The following is a 16,490-nucleotide window of genomic DNA, read 5'->3' as shown; positions in this document are numbered from 1 at the left end:
AAGTGTGCACGCTGCCCTGACACACATGCTGCCTCTGTCTCTGGCACGTCAACCCCCTGCAGCAGCGGCAGTGGGAGCTCCCTCTCAAGCTCTGTCACTCGCTGAGGACTGGCCCTGGGGATGGTTCCCGTTGAACAGTGCCCCTCCAAGAACAGCAGGTCTCTGTCACGGTGGCAGCGTGGGCTGGGCCTTGCCCGCATGACTCACAGAGTTACGGCCGCTGCAGTGCCCTGCTCAGTGACAACAACCCCTGATTGCGGTGCAGGCAGGTGGAGGCTGAGGGCATCCTTGACCTATCGTTTCTGTGCTACTAAGGGCCCGGGTTTCTGAATACTCTGAGAGTGTCGCTTAGCAACCTCCTGGATTCGGAAGGGGCGACGCGTGCGGTCGAATCTGGCACGCTGCAGCGGGAGTCGCCTGGGCTGTTGCTGTCGGCGGTGTCTGCTGTGCACGTGGGGTGGGAGTGGCTGTTCGTGAGAGCCTCTCGCTCCTCTCACATGCCACAAGGACAAGGAAGTTCCAGGGAAACCAAGGGGCAGCAGCGTTACAGCTGATGAAAGGAAATGCACAATGTGTGATCGGCCTGCGGAACTGTCCGCCACAAGGTGTCGCTGAGGCTGCAAGCCCAGGGAAGGCTCAGCTATTTCTGTGGTGAATGAGACCAGCCAGACTCACAATACTAAGGATTAAAGACAGTTTGGGAGGGACCCGTACCTCACAGTGGGAGAGCCCGGAGGGATGGGGCTGCCATCCCATCCTTGGGGTGTGGGGCTGCGGCAGGTTCAGCTCCTCTAGTGCTGCAGCTGGCGGGTGTTGACTTCTGTGGCTCAGGTAGCTCCATGAGTTGCTTAACTTCTCTGTATCTTTATGAACAAAGGGAATTGCCCTGGTTATGCCGTATGCTGGGATCCCTCCTATGAGGGTAGAGTGGCTGTTGTGGGGTGTCAGGGAGTCACCGGGCGATGCTCTGGAACTGCTCCCCACAAAGCCAGGCAGGACTTTGGGGAGCCTCCTCTCCCTAGGAGCAGACTTGTTCAGGGCAAGAAGCTCACACAGCTTCACCTCCTGGGTCTCTCCTTGGAGCATTCAGCATCCTCTGCCCCTCCGTGCGCTTCCCACAGCGAGCCCGCCCCAGCGGGGTCCTGGGGAAGCCAGAGGGTCCTGCCCCCTCATTTCGCAGTCAGACATGACTCTCAGCCAGCCAGTAACACAGAGGTTTATTCGATGACAGGAACAGGGTCTAAAACAGAGCTTGTAGATACAGCGAACCGGACCCCTCGGCTGGGTCCATTCTGGGGGGCAGTGAGCCAGACCCCCACATCTGCACTTCACTCCTCGTCCCCAGCCAGCTCCAGACTAACAACCCCCTCCAGCCCCTCCTCTCTGCTGAGCCCCTTTCCCGGACCAGGAGATCAGCTGATGTCTGTCTCCAACACCTTCAGTTGGCACCTTTGCAGAGGGGGGGGCCCAGGCCATCAGGTGCCAGGAGACAGAGTGCCAGGCATTTAGGTGCACTAGCCCTTTGCTCTGTAGCAATCACACACCCTTATCCCACCACCTAGATATTAAGAACTGCACAGGGGACCCTGGACACCAACACAGTATTCAGAACAAACATTAAGACCATTCCCAGTTTGTCACATGAGGATACTCTCGGGGTTCAGCCCCATTATGTGAAGGTCTTGGTTAGAGCTGGAGCCCAGACTTCACTGCCCTATGGCCTGGTGGCTGGGAGCCACTCCTCAGCCAGGAAGCTGGAGTCTGTAGTCGTCTCAGGGTCTGTCTACACAGCAAAGCAAAACCCCCGCTGGCCCGTGCCAGCCGACTTGGGCCGTGGGGCTCGTCCCTGCTGTGTGGATTCTGCAGCCTGAGCGCTGGGATCCTCCCACCCCGAAGGGTCCTGGAACCCAGGGCTCCAGCCACAGCAATGAAACAGCCCTGCAGCTGAAGTCAACTGGCAGGGGCCAGCCATGGGGTTTTCTTTGCTTTGCAGACAGACGTTTAGGAGCTTCCCCGTGGGGCTGGGCTGGTGGGTGGCCGAGGGCCCCAGGATGGGGCTGAAAGCTGCTGTGGAATTAATGGAGCTGGGAGTCACTCTCGCTGTTGGGGAGTCTCTGGAGCATGTCTGGGTTGGCGACACTCCCAGTTTGGCTGGGCTGGGCTGGGCTGGGCTGGGAGCCCAGCCAGCTGCTGTTGGGCGACGCTCAGGCTGCAGCACTGCCTGGCTCCCTGTGTCAGGCAGCACCAGGGGAGCGGGAAGCTCCAGGGCTTGGTGCCTGAGAGCAGATCCTCTCTGCTAAGCAACCTCTGGAGTGACATTTGGGAAGCTGCCCTCACCCAACCCGCACTGTCCCCAAGGGCCCCGCGCTGCCCCTGAGGTGTGACCCCACGGAGGTGGAGTGGGTTCTCCTGCTGCCTGCCAGTGCGGTCCAGGACAAGCCAGTGGATCTGATGGTGCCCTGGAGAACGTGTGGGGAGCCCACCTGCTTTGTGCAGGCCCCAGCACCTCCCACTAGGAGCTTGGACAGAGAGATGCCAGCTGCTTAGCTGGAAGGTCACCTGCCCCACGGAGCTGGGAGGTCTTGCTGCAGGTGAGAGAAACTGGCAGGTGCTCACACAGCCCCTAGAACAGCAGCACATGCACACAACAGCCTCCTGAGGCTTTCCCCTGCACCCCACAGCCTGGACCTCTGAAGGGAGCAGCAGCGCCCCAGCCCCGTTCCCTCACCTGTCACCGTGGGTCCCTCCTGTACAGCCCCAATCTTTGCACTCTCCCCCTATACCGGGCGTCTCCCCAGTCCCTGCTCATTCCGTGCCCTGCTCAGAAGCCCTGCATTCCTGCTGCACCCTTGCCAGGTGGGGCACGGGGGCCTGTGGGGTCGTGTCAGGGATAGGGACCACATTGGGTGCGGGGCCGTGGCAGGCATGGGCAGCTGTATGGGCTGTACTGTGGATCAGAGCCAGGGAGCTGGGGGGCTGTGCTGGGGATTGGCTCTGTGCTGGGTGCAGGGCTGTCTGGCACAGGGCACGGGGGGCTGTACGGGCCATGTTGGGGATCAGGACTGGGGAGCTGTACTGGGGATTGGCGTTGTGCTGGGTGTGGGGCTGTCTCTGGCGCAGGGCAGCGTGGAGAAGGTACAGGGGAGCTGTACGGGCCATGTCAGGCATCAGGGCTGGGGAGCCATACTGGGGATTGACGCTGTGCCGAGTACAGGGCTGTCTCTGGCGCAGGGCACGGAAGGGCTGTACGGGCCATGTCAGGGATCAGGGCTGGGGAGTCGTGTTGGGGATCGACATTGTGCCGGGTGCGGGGCTGTCTCTGGCGCAGGGCACCGTGGAGGAGGTACAGGGGGACTGTACGGGCCGTGTCAGGGATCAGGACTGGGGTGCTGTACTGGGGATTGGCGCTGTGCTGGGTGTGGGGCTGTCTCTGGCGCAGGGCACCGTAGAGGAGATACAGGGGAGCTGTACAGGCCATGTCAGGCATCAGGGCTGGGGAGCCGTCCTGGGGATTGACACTGTGCTGGGTGCAGGGCTGTTTCTGGTGCAGGGCATGGCGGGGCTGTACGAGCCGTGTCGGGGATCAGGGCTGGGGAGCTGTGCTGGGGATTGATGCTGTGCTGGGTGCAGGGCTGTCTCCGGTGCAGGCACCAGGACGGGCGCAGGGCTCTGATGTCTCTCTCCCGCGGGCAGATGAACCTGGTGGCTGGCTGCTTCTACGACGGCGTGCTGCTCTACGCCATGGCACTGAACGAGACGTTGGCTGAGGGCGGCTCCAAGAAGGATGGCACCCGCATCGTGCAGAAGATGCGGGACCGGAAGTTCCAGGGTACCGGCCTGGGGAGCCCGTGAGGCGAGGGGAGATACCAGGCCAGGCACCCTGGCTGCCACAGGCTGTGTCCCCGTCACTATCCCAGCAACTTTTGCCAGGGCAGCCATGGCCTGTGCTGGTCCCACTGGATGTGCTCAGGCTCAGCGCCTGGCCAGGCACACAAGTTACCAGGGGGAGGGGGACAAGCAGCCCCAGGCTCAGCTACTGCTCGTCGGTGTTTCGGGAGAGAAGCTGGTGCCGAGTGCTCACTGGTCAGGAAGGGACCCCCACCCCCTCTCTTTGCCTCCCCTGCCCCAGGGCGCTCACCCCTGCCCCTCCCTTCCAGGGGTCACCGGACTGGTGAGCATGGACAGCAACAACGACCGGGACACGGACTTCAGTCTGTGGGTGATGGGTGACCCCGAGAACGGGGAATACGAGGTGGGTGCAGCCCTGAGCCGGGGGGCTCCAGTGTCCTCAGGACTGTCCCAGCTGCCGAGCCACCTCCCAGGGCAGGGCAGTGCTGGGAGCAGGAGCTGAGCCTGCCGTGGGGGTTAGGGGAGGGAGATGCAGCAGGGTCAGTGCCCCCAGCAGGGGTTGGGGGGATTTTGGGGGACAAAGCGGGTAGGTGGGGGGAGGGGGAGGCTTTGTGATGCCTGTGCTCTGGGCTGTTGGGGGGCTGTTTGTCAAGGAAGGGGATGCATGGAGGGATGGGGGAACTGCTGGTCTGGCTGTGGAGGGATCGCTGTGGCCCAGCTGTGCTCTCTCTCCATGCAGGTGGCAGGGCACTACGCCGGGGCAGAGAAGAAGCTGAACTGGCTGGGGAGGCCCATTCAGTGGGTGAAGGGGGCGCCCCCCCCTGACAACCCCCCCTGCGTCTTCGATGTGGATGACCCCTCCTGTGATAAAAGTGGGTGTGATGGGCCTGCACCCCTGCCCTGGGCAGCCTGCATCCTGTTGGGCCTGTCTCCTGAGCTCCCGGCATCCTTGCCTCCCATTCAGCCTGCCCTGGGGATGGGGTCAGGGGGCCCGGCATCCCTCTGTCCCAGCAGCGTCTGGACTGGAAGGCGCCTGCCCCATATGCAGAAAAATGCCCAACTGAGCCAGGAGCCTTGGGACTGCAGGACGCCTGCTCCCCTGAGCCCCACCCCCCGGATCCATCCCCGGATCTCTGAGCATGGGGAGCTCTGTCAGGTCTCTGGCTGCTGCCCTCAGTACTAGGCTTGGGGCCCGTCTGGGCACCGAGCAGCACATGCTGGGTGCCCCGAGGGAAGGGCTGAACATTCAACAGGGAGCAGGACACGGCTTGGGGGCTGTGTGGGGAGCCCTGCCCTGCTAACGAGCTCTCCACTCGTCTCTCCAGCCCCACTCTCCACGCTGGCCATCGTGGCGCTGGGCACCGGCCTCACCCTTGTCATGTTTGGAATCTCCAGCTTCCTGATTTTCAGGTGAGACGGCTGTGCCCAGTCCTGGCACCCTGCCTCCGGGGCCCTGCCCTGCACCCTGCTTCCGGGGCCCCACCACGACACCCTGCTTCCGGGGCCCCACCCTGGACCCTGCTTCTGGGGCCCCGCTGCAGCATCTTGCTTCCAGGGCCCCGCCCTGGACCCTGCTTCCGGGGCCCTGCCCTGGCACCCTGCCTCTGGGGCCCTGCCTTGGACCCTGCTCCTGGGGGCCCACCCTGGCACCCTCCTCCCGGGGCCTGGCCACAGCACCCTGCTCCTGGGGCCCGGCCCTGGACCCTGCTCCCAGGACCTGTCCTTGGCACCCTGCTCCCGGAGCCCCGCCCTGGACCCTGCTCCCGGAGCCCCGCCATGGCTCCCTGGTCCCAGGTCGGATCACAGCCACTGCATGTGCACTGCAGGGTGCGTGTGCAGGGTGGGGTGGGGTGAATCCTCAGCAGTCCCCTTCCCACTGGCACCCAGCAGCCCCTCAGCAGAGGCCAAAGGCAGAGGGGCCTGTTCAATGGAGCCCCCAGGAGGGGGGCCAGCTGAGGGCCGGGAGTGGGGGGCGGCTCTGCCACTGCCCGGGGTGCTCTGTGCCTGGCCCAGCCAGTCCCATTTGCAGAGTGCCAAGGCGCAGGGCCTGGTTGGTGGCCACCCCGGCAGAGACGTCCTGTCCTGGGGGCTCCTGGGCAAATGTCCCACCCTGTGATCACAGCCGGCCAGTCTGCCCAGGCAGCCCCAATGGGGAGGGAGCTGTGAAGGGGAGTAGCCATACACAGCACAGCCAGATCCCTCGATACCAGCTGCCCTTCGGAGGGCACAGCTCTGGGTCCTCTGCCCAGCCGGCTCCAGCCTCACGCTGCCCAGCCTGGGGCCACCCCCACATCTCAGAGCAGCAGGCCCACCGGCAGCTGGGTTCCTCTGGGAATCGCTCTGCTCAGAGCTTCTGTATTAACCCCAGAGCCTCCTGGGGAGCTCAGCCCCATGGCACCATCCTGCTCCGTGTCAGCTGGGAAACCATTAGCCTGGCCCACCGGCACGGTATCTGAGCTGCCGGCCTGCTCCCCGCCCCACAGTATCCAAAGGCGTTGGCTGGCGTCACAGCACCAGTGCAGGGGTCGGGAGGCTGCGGCCAGGGCTTTCCAGGGCCCCTCCAGCAGCGAGCCTGCGACGTGCACCATCCTGGGGAGTGTGTGCTGCCCCTGCTCCCGCCTGATCTGCACGGAGTCCCTGAGCGGTGCCACGTCCGGCACAGGGGAACTGGGTGCCCCACAGGGATCCCACAGGAGGCTTTGGAGGATGCTGCTCCCAGGGGACAGCACCCCATTCCCTCAGCCACCCCAGTGCAGTGGCTAATGGGTACAGCCCCCACCCCATGCTGTATGTGCACAGGCTTGTGCTCCGCTGCACACACACAGCATAGCACGCTGCACATGCCTGGTGAATCTCCTGCGTGCACACCCAGTGTGACTGGGCTCTGAGAGCAGACATGGGGGGGCTGCGTGGCACTAGGGTCTGACTCCACCCTGGGCACAGGGTGGTGGGGACAAGCCTGGGGGCTGGACGCTCTGGGACACTCCAGATGTATCACCTGTGCGCACGGTGCCCCTGGGGGTCCAGGGGCTCCCCTGACACCCTGTGCTCCCCAGGAAGCTGATGCTTGAGAAGGAGCTGGCCAGTATGTTGTGGCGGATCCGCTGGGATGAGCTGCAGTTTGGGAACGCCGAGCGCTACTACAAGGGGGCGGGCAGCCGGCTCACCCTGTCGCTGGTGAGAACTCCCATCCCCGTACATCCCGCGCCTCCAGAGCGCCCGCGCCTGTGGCCATCCCTGTGCCTGTACCCCTCGTCCCCTCCCCAGGAGAGCGCTTACCCCTCGGCCCCTCCCCGAAGGAGCCCGTACACCCCGCGCCTCCAGAGTGCCTGCGCCTGTGGCCATCCCGGCGCCCATACACCTCGGCCCCTCCCCTATAGAGCACTTACCCCTCGGCCCCTCCCCGACAGCCCCTGCGCCTCGGCCCCTCCCCTATAGAGCCTGTACACCTCGGCCCCTCCCCTATAGAGCCCGTACGCCTCGTGCCTCCAGGGCGCCCGCGCCTGTACCCCTCAGCCCCTCCCCGACAGGGCTCCTGTGCCTTGGCCCCTCCCCGACAGCCCCCGCGCCTCAGCCCCTCCCCGACGGAGCCCCTGAACCTCGGCCCCTCCCCGACAGCCCCCGCGCCTCAGCCCCTCCCCGACGGAGCCCCTATGCCTCGGCCCCTCCCCGACAGAGCCCCTGCACCTTGATCCCTCCCCGACAGCCCCTTCGCCTCGGCCCCTCCATAACAGCCCCTGCTCCTCGGCCCCTCCCCAACAGATCCCCTGAACCTCGGCCCCTCCCTAACAGCCCCTGGCCTCGGCCCCTCCCCAATGGGGCTCCTGCGCCTCGGCCCCTCCCCGAGGGGGCTCCTGCACCTCAGCCCCTCCCCGACAGCCCCTGCGCCTCGGCCCCTCCCTGACTGGGCTCCTGCACCTTGTCCCCTCCCCGACAGCCCCTGCGCCTTGCCCCCTCCCTGACAGCCCCTGCGCCTCGGCCCCTCCCCAACAGCCCCTGCGCCTCGGTCCCTCCCCAATGGGGCTCCTGCGCCTCGGCCCCTCCCTGACAGCCCCTGCGCCTCGGCCCCTCCCCAACAGCCCCTGCGCCTCGGTCCCTCCCCAATGGGGCTCCTGCGCCTCGGCCCCTCCCCGAGGGGGCTCCTGCGCCTCGGCCCCTCCCCGACAGAGCCCCTGCGCCTCGGCCCCTCCCCAACCGGGCTCCTGCGCCTCGGCCCCTCCCCAACAGAGCCCCTGCGCCTCGGCCCCTCCCCGACCGGGCTCCTGCGCCTCGGCCCCTCCCCGACGGGGCTCCTGCGCCTTGGCTCCTCCCAGATGGGGCTCCTGCACCTCTGCCCCTCCCCGACAGCCCCTGCGCCTCGGCCCCTCCCTGACAGCCCCTGCGCCTCGGCCCCTCCTCGACGGGGCTCCTGCGCCTCGGCCCCTCCCCGACGACAGAGCCCCTGCACCTCGGCCCCTCTCCTGTGGGGCCCTGCCCTGTGTACCGTGCCCTATACACTCCCTCAGGCACCCCCACAGAGCCTTTCTCTGCACTGTCCCCTGTCACCTCCCCAGCCATCCCCACGTAGCTCTTATAACCCACCCCTCACCTCGAGGCACCCGCCATGCCAGCCCCTGGTCCTCCTGCCACCTCGTAGGCTAGAGCGCCCCCCAGGCCACATCCTGCCCCCCACTGTCCCTATCACGCTCTCCTAACTGCCTTGTTCCCTCCCAGCGTGGCTCCAGCTACGGCTCCCTGATGACGGCCCAGGGCAAGTACCAGATCTTCGCCAACACTGGCCACTTCAAGGTGAGTCCCTGGCATTCGCCTGCCCCGTCCCCTTGCATTGCGCCCTGCCCCATGTGGCGCTGAACCTGTCCCTGTCCCTACCCCCCAGGGGAACATGGTGTTCAAAAGGCATCTGCACCTGCCCCGTCCCCTTGCACTGCCCTCCCGCCCGTGCGGCGCTGACCCTGTCCCTGTCCCTGTCCCTGGCCCCCAGGGGAACGTGGTGGCTGTCAAGCATGTGAATAAGAAGCGGATTGAGCTGACGAGGCAGGTGCTCTTCGAACTCAAACACGTATGTACTGGGGAGCTGGGCAGGTTGGGCTCGCGGCCGGGGAGGTGATTGGGGGCCCAGGGGTCTGTGCTGGAGCAGGAGTGATTGACGCAGGGTGGGGTTTCCAGCCTACCCCAGCACTGGCTGAGTGCGGCATGGTTCAGAGCCCTGGCTGTGCTCAGCTCACATCGAGGTGCCTTGTGGAGCCTGGGGGGTCCTACGTGACGCCAGGTGCCCGAGACATGTCAGGGACACGTGTGTCCATGGGGGTGGGCGCACACAGGCAGCAATGCACAAACGCAGATGCACCCTCCGCCCTGCTCTGCCCAGGACCCCACAAGCCCCATTTTATCATCCAGCCCGAATCTGGCTCTCAGGGCCTGAGCCGAGGCCCAGGAACAGCTGTCGCTGTGCTAGCATCGAGTGTGTTGTGTGGCTCTGATTCCAGAGTGCCTGCGCTGGTCACCAGACACTCAGGCCGGCCCCATCCCCTCCCAGACCTGGGTGGTGTGGGGTTACCCAGCCAGAGCTCTGATGGGTCCCTGCTTCTGTTTCCGGCCCTAGATGAGGGACATCCAGTTCAACCACCTGACCAGGTTCATCGGTGCCTGCATCGACCCGCCCAACGTGTGTATCGTGACGGAGTACTGCCCGCGGGGCAGCCTGCAGGTGAGGGGGCTGGGGCATGCCGCCGGCTTGCTTGCCGCTGGGCGGTGACCCATGGAGAGGCTGCGGCAGCCAACAGAGGCCCGGAAAGGGGCTGGCAGGGTCTGTTACAGCGCACTGGCCCAACAAGAGAGCAGGACGAGCTCCTCCTTCGGCACCTCTCCGCAATGTGTGGAAAGAAAAATGGCGTTGTTGTGGGTGACGTCAGTCAGGAGGTCTCCTGCTGCCCGTGGTACAAGATCAGCAGTTTCTAGACATTATAACTGATGCTTTTCTAACACGAAAGGTGTTACACCCAGCGCGGGAGCAGATGAATTAATCGCTGGTGTGGAGGCTGGTGATTGCCCAAGGACCAGTGATTGAGACCTGACCACATCCAGTACGAGCAAGCGGACAGCTCCAAGCAGGGAAATCAGTACTTACTGCTTCAGAAGGGCCTCTCCCAACCCAGAGGAAAATTATGAGTAAAATTTATTGGGAGGGAAAATTTAGACAGAAGAATTTGAATGAAAAGTGGGAATTTTGAAAGCAGAGTTTATTGGCTGGCCAAAAATGATCCCACAATTGTGCAAGCGAGGAACTCTGGTGAAGAGCCCATCATGGCTGTCCGTACCCATACACAGAGTACGCTGCTGTGTAGGGCACCAGGAAATTTGGGGCACCGCATATCCTGGTACCCTGCGCAGCTGTGTGCTGCTCCAGCCCCTGCTCCACCTCTTCCGCAGGGCCCCTCCCCCTGCTCCGGCCCCGCTCCTTCCCTCCCCCACCACGCCCCTTCCCAGCTCCGCCCCACCTCGCCCCTGCCCCGGCTCTTCCCCATGGCCCCTGCCCCTGCCCCTTCTCTCCCCCAGCCCCGCCCCACTTGCCCCTGCTCCACCCCCACCTCACCCCTGCCCCAGCTCTTCCCCATGGCCACTGCCCCTGCCCCTTCCCTCCCCCAGCCCCGCCCCACTTGCCCCTGCTCCACCCCCACCTCACCCCTGCCCCAGCTCTTCCCCATGGCCACTGCCCCTGCCCCTTCCCTCCCCCAGCCCCGCCCCACTCGCCCCTGCTCCACCCCCACCTCACCCCTGCCCCGGCTCTTCCCCATGGCCCCTGCCCCTGCCCCTTCCCTCCCCCAGCCCCGCCCCACTTGCCCCTGCTCCACCCCCACCTCACCCCTGCCCCAGCTCTTCCCCATGGCCACTGCCCCTGCCCCTTCCCTCCCCCAGCCCCGCCCCACTCGCCCCTGTTCCACCCCCACCTCGCCCCTGCCCCGGCTCTTCCCCATGGCCCCTGCCCCTGCCCCTTCCCTCCCCCAGCCCCGCCCCACTCGCCCCTGCTCCACCCCCACCTCGCCCCTGCCCCGGCTCTTCCCCATGGCCCCTGCCCCTCCTCCAGCCCCTCCCCTCCCCCATCCCCGCCTCTTCTCACCCCTGCCCCGCCCCCACCACACCCGTTCCCTCCCCCAGTCTGACCCCACTCGCCCCTGCTCTGCCCCAACCACGCCCCTTCCCAGCCCTGCCCCACCTCGCCCCTGCTCCTTCCCTACCCACCTCACCCCTTCCCAGCTCCGCCCCACCTCGCCCCTGCCCCGGCTCTTCCCCATGGCCCCTGCCCCGCCCTACTCGCCCCTGGCCCACCCCAGCCCCCCCCCCCCACTCCACCCCTTCCCCTGAGGACTCCAGAAGCAGTCGGGCTCCCTGCACTCACCACATGGTAAGCGGAGCGACTCGACCCCAGCCTGCTCTGCTCCCCTGGCTCCCAGCTGTGCTGCTGGTGAGTGCTGGGGGGTGGTTCCCCCTCCCCCCAAGCCTGGGAGCCAGGGGAGCAGAGCAGGCTGGGGCTGCACTCCATTTCCCGCAGGAAGTGGCCAGCCCCTCCGCCCCCCAGCCCCACAGAGGGCTGGGGCAGGGCCCCCCACACAGCCCCCTCTCCGTGGAAGGGCGGCGTAGGGCACCAAAATAGCTAGGACGGCCCTGGAGCCCATCCTGGTTCAGTGGGGAAGTGATGCTGTCGCCCACACATCTCCTGTCTGCTCTACAGCCAGTTGGCTCTTAGCTCATGCTCTAAGCTTCAGTGGCTCCAGGTTCGATCCTGCCCGCCAGCGACCGGCTCTGTCGGCGTTACAAGTGGGATCAAACCAGGGACCTCTGGAGGTTAGTGCAGGAGCTGAAAGCCAGCTGGCTGTTAGCTAGGGCTGCAGAGCAGACTCCCCATCTCTCTCTAAGTGCTCTCCGTGCCGCTAGCTGGGACAGACACCACCCCCAGGAGGTGTGGGGGTTACAGTGGCAGCCATTGGATATGGAAAAGGGGGAACTAGCTATCCCTGGCAAATGATGTGAATTAGAATGTACAACGTGAAGAACATTCCTGTACTTCCATCCCGGGCACATCACACGATCCATTGTCTACAGCCAAGCACTGAGGTACAACCGCATCTGCTCTAACCCCTCAGACAGAGACCAGCACCTACAAAATCTCCACCAAGCATTCTCAAAACTACAATACCCGCACGAGGAAATAAGGAAACAGATCAACAGAGCCAGACGTGTACCCAGAAGCCTCCTACTGCAAGACAAACCCAAGAAAGAAACCAGCAGGACTCCACTGGCCATCACATACAGTCCCCAGCTAAAACCTCTCCAACGCATCATCAGGGATCTACAACCCATCCTGGACAATGATCCCACACTTTCACAGGCCTTGGGTGGCAGGCCAGTCCTTGCCCACAGACAACCTGCCAACCTGAAACATATTCTCACCAGCAACTGCACACTGCACCATAGTAACTCTAGCTCAGGAACCAATCCATGCAACAAACCTCGATGCCAACTCTGCCCACATATCTACACCAGCGACACCATCACAGGACCTAACCAGATCAGCCACACCATCACCGGTTCATTCACCTGCACGTCCACCAATGGAATATATGCCATCATATGCCAGCAATGCCCTCTGCTATGTACATCGACCAAACTGGACAGTCTCTACGGAAAAGGATAAAGGACACAAAGCAAATATTAGGAATGGCAATATACAAAAACCAGTAGGAGAATACTTTAACCTCCCTGGCCACACTATAGCAGACCTTAAGGTGGCCATCCTGCAGCGAAAAAACTTCAGGACCAGACTTCAAAGAGAAACCGCTGAGCTTCATTTCAGCTGCAAATTTGACACCATCAGCTCAGGATTAAACAAAGACTGTGAATGGCTTGCTAATTACAGAACCAGTTTCTCCTCTCTTGGTTTTCACACCTCAACTGCTAGAACAGGGCCTCATCCTCCCTGATTGAACTAACCTCATTATCTCTAGCTTGCCTGCGTATAAATACCTGCCCCTGGAAATTTCCACGATGTACCCATGAAAGCTCATGCTCCAAAATGTCTGTTAGTCTATAAGGTGCCACAGGACTCTTTGCTGCTATTCCTGCACTCGTCAAGTTTGAATGGCAGTGACCCCCTGCAGAGCACAGGCCAGAGGAAACACCCCCCCCCCAGTTACCCTGGGACTGAGCCCCAGAACTTGGGTTTGACTAAAGCATCTTAGAGGAAGGCCTCGGGGGCTGATCTGTGCACGCGAAGAGATGGAGACTCCACCACTGCCCGTGGCAGTCAGTTCCCAGGCTTCAGCAGTGTATTTCCAATTGAAATTTGTCTGGCTTTAATGTCCAGCCTTCAGTGGTGGTTCTGCCTTACCCTGCTCGATTGGGAGCCCTTCGCTGCCCAGAATTTTCTGTCTGTAACGGTATTTACACACTGATCGCGGCACTCACCATCTTTTGGACTGAGCTCTTCCAGTCTCTCACTGTCAGGCATTTTCTGCAGCCCTCAAATCATTGTTGTGGCTCTTTTCTGCCCCTCGCCAAGATGCGATTCAGGATGTGGACACCAGAACTGGACGCAGTATCTAGTATCAGGCTCCCCAGTGCTGTAGAGAGGTAGAATCACCTCCGTGCCGCTTAGCAAATGGAAGACTGAGCAGCGACTTGCTGACAGCGTGCAAGGACCTTCCCAGGCAGCAAACCTTGGGCACTGAAGGCTGAGCAAGAACTGACGGCTGGAAGTTGAAGCCAGATACATTCAGCTTGGAAATACAGCACCAGCGAGGGTGACTGACCACTGGAACAGACTGCCAAGGGCCATGGCGTTTCTCCATCTCGGGGCCTTCAGACCCAGACTGGAGCCTTTCCGGGAGATGCTTTGGCAGGCACAGTCGGTGGGCTCTGTACAGGGGTGTGCACGGGGACTGGAATGGCCTGTGCTCTTTGGCAGTTCAGACTAGATGATCTAATAGCCCCTTCTGGCTTGCACTCTGTGAATCTGTGAAAGAGAAACCCCATTGCCATGCCAGTTGTGGCCCGGATTGCAGCACCTGTCTCAGCGCGGGGGTTGCTGTGTCCAGGGGCTGGGAGCCTTGGCACAGGGCCACGAGGGCTCGGGCATGTCTTGAGGGGGAGTCGTGGTGCTGGTGGCTGGAGTGTCCCATGGGGTGTGGCACACCTGCCCAATGGAGAGGGCCTGGCTGGGGGTGGCTTGGCTGGAGTGCCCGGAGCCCACACCTGACACACTTCACTCTCTGGCACCTCCCAGGACATCCTGGAGAACGAGAGCATCAACCTGGACTGGATGTTCCGCTACTCGCTCATCAATGACATTGTGAAGGTACGAGAGCGTGGGGTGGGGCTCCTCTCTGCCCTGCATCTGTGGGTCTGGTGCCTTGTGCTTGGGGCCCTGTTGGCACTGGGGGAGCAGTGTGGGAACTCCATGGCCAGTCAACACCACCGGCCCTGCAGGCAACGCTCCCCACTCTGGCTGTGGTGTTGGAGGTGGGGGGGAACCTTGTTAGGCCCCACCCCACACTAGGGAAGGTACCAGGGAACCACCTGTCCCTGCTCTTGGTTCCTCAGGGAGTGCAGAGCCCCGTAGGACCAGCCCACTAGCCAGGGTGGGACGCTGGCGCTTTCCCTGCTGGTGACCCCTGGGTAGCTGTGGCTGGATCGTGCCAGCTCCTGTGCCCTCTGGGCCGTAGGGGGTAGAGTTTCTGCCCTGATGGGGTGCCCCCAGGTTCTGGTTGGGGGCGGCGGGGTAGGTCGGGGCTGTCTCCTGGTTTGGAAGCCCCAGGAGTCCTGACGGGTGACGTCTGAGCAGCATCTGTCTGGCACAGGGAATGGCCTTTCTGCACAACAGCATCATTGGGCACCACGGCAGCCTCAAGTCCTCCAACTGCGTGGTGGACAGTCGCTTCGTGCTGAAGATCACGGACTACGGGCTGGCCAGCTTCCGCTCCAGCTGTGATGCCGAGGACAGCCACGCTCTGTATGCCAGTGAGTGCCCCCGCCCCGGAGTGCACCTGCTGTCCGCCCTCCCCAGGAGCCCCGCTTCCTTCCCTGCCAGCAGCATGGAACGATGCAGCCTATGGCGGGACACAGCTGAGAGTATCAGTTCAGGACAAATTGCGCAGAGCAGGGCGGTCACAGCCCCAGGCTGGGGGTCCTTTATTACTAACACACACCAAACCAGCCAGACAGAGAGGACTTTGGTTTCACCCCACTGGCTAACCACAAGTCACACAAGCAATTTCCTTAGACACTCCAGTCTCCCAGTGTCACCACCAGTGCCACCCATCCTGGGATGAATGGTTATGAAAACCAACACCCCAGTAAAAGAAAAAGGTTCTCTCGATCCCAAAGGACCAAGCCCCAGACCCAGGTCAATATACACTTCAGATCTTACCCACAAATCACGCTGTTGCCAATCCTTTAGAATCTAAAATCTAAAGGTTTATTCATAAAGGGAAAAAGATAGAGATGAGAGCTAGAATTGGTTAAATGGACTCAATTCCATACAGTAATGGCAAAGTTCTTAGTTCAGGCTTGTAGCAGTGATGGAGTAAACTGCAGGTTCAAATCAAGTCTCTGGAGAACATCCCCAGCTGGGATGGATCATTCAGTTCTTTATTCAGAGCTTCAGTTTGTAGCAAGGTTTCTGCAGAAGCAAGAAGCTGGATAGAAGACAAAATGGAGAGGTTTCCAGGGCCATTTATATTCTCTTCCCTGTGGAAGGACACCCCTTTATTCTTACTGTGGAAAATCACAGCAGCAAAATGGAGGTTGACATCACATGGGGAAGTCACATGTCCAGGCATGACTCCATTTGCAGGCTGACGCCATTGTTTACATGTTAGTTTGAACCTTTTCAGGAAAGCTCAGATATGGATTGGCGTCTCCCAAAGTCCATTGTCAGTTAAGTGCAACTCCTTACCTGAGGAGATTGTGAAGGCTGGGACTATAACAATGTTTAAAAGGGAACTGGATAAATTCATGGTGGCTAAGTCCATAAATGGCTGTTAGCCAGGAAGGGTAAAGAATGGTGTCCCTAGCCTCTGTTCATCGGAGGATGGAGATGGATGGCAGGAGAGAGATCACTTGATCACTGCCTGTTAGCTTCACTCCCTCTGGGGCACCTGGCATTGGCCACTGTCGGCAGACAGATACTGGGCTAGATGGACCTTTGGTCTGACCCGGTACAGCCGTTCTTATGTTCTTAAGTGTTTCTCAGTAAGTGCCCATTCTCAAGAAGCTGAGCAAATGCTTCACAGGCTACTTTGGAATCAAACACATTTGAGATACAAGTACATAGCCCATATTCATAACTTCAAACTCCAAAATGACACACACACACACAGCCAGCATCATCATACCCAGCAAATCCTAACCTTTCCATAGACACCTCACACGACAACCTTGGTACAATATTTGCTGCAAATATATAACAGTGGCTGCAGCAATGATCTCTGCGGTCACAGTTCATGTCAATAACGTCATAGAGGAGAAGGGGTCCCCTATGCTCCCCAACCTGCTCAGGACCGAGAGGGCAGCTCAGCCTGGGCTGCCCCACAGCGTGCTCCCCTGGCCACCCAGCCTGGCCCCCGCACTGCTCCCGTCCGGGCTCC

General features: G+C 61.9%; 1 protein-coding gene across 2 annotated transcripts in view; it reads left to right on the top strand.

Moving 5' to 3' along the window:
* NPR2 (natriuretic peptide receptor 2) overlaps positions 1-16,490 on the top strand; it is a 56,713-nt gene that overhangs the window by 32,291 nt on the left and 7,932 nt on the right. The window contains exons 4-13 of one of the 2 annotated variants that reach the window (XM_030567480.1): positions 3,694-3,829; positions 4,158-4,252; positions 4,589-4,721; positions 5,175-5,259; positions 6,906-7,026; positions 8,563-8,637; positions 8,831-8,908; positions 9,452-9,556; positions 14,129-14,200; positions 14,703-14,862. In XM_030567480.1, coding sequence (XP_030423340.1) covers positions 3,694-3,829; positions 4,158-4,252; positions 4,589-4,721; positions 5,175-5,259; positions 6,906-7,026; positions 8,563-8,637; positions 8,831-8,908; positions 9,452-9,556; positions 14,129-14,200; positions 14,703-14,862 — 1,060 coding nt within the window. The remainder of the gene's footprint in view (positions 1-3,693; positions 3,830-4,157; positions 4,253-4,588; positions 4,722-5,174; positions 5,260-6,905; positions 7,027-8,562; positions 8,638-8,830; positions 8,909-9,451; positions 9,557-14,128; positions 14,201-14,702; positions 14,863-16,490) is intronic. The other variant, XM_030567481.1, reaches the window with a different exon arrangement.

This window comes from Gopherus evgoodei, chromosome 6 (genome assembly GCF_007399415.2).
Source record: "Gopherus evgoodei ecotype Sinaloan lineage chromosome 6, rGopEvg1_v1.p, whole genome shotgun sequence".
Classification (NCBI taxonomy): Eukaryota; Metazoa; Chordata; order Testudines; family Testudinidae; genus Gopherus; species Gopherus evgoodei.
Note: the sequence above shows the minus strand (reverse complement) of the source record. Positions and strands in the feature narration are given on the sequence as shown.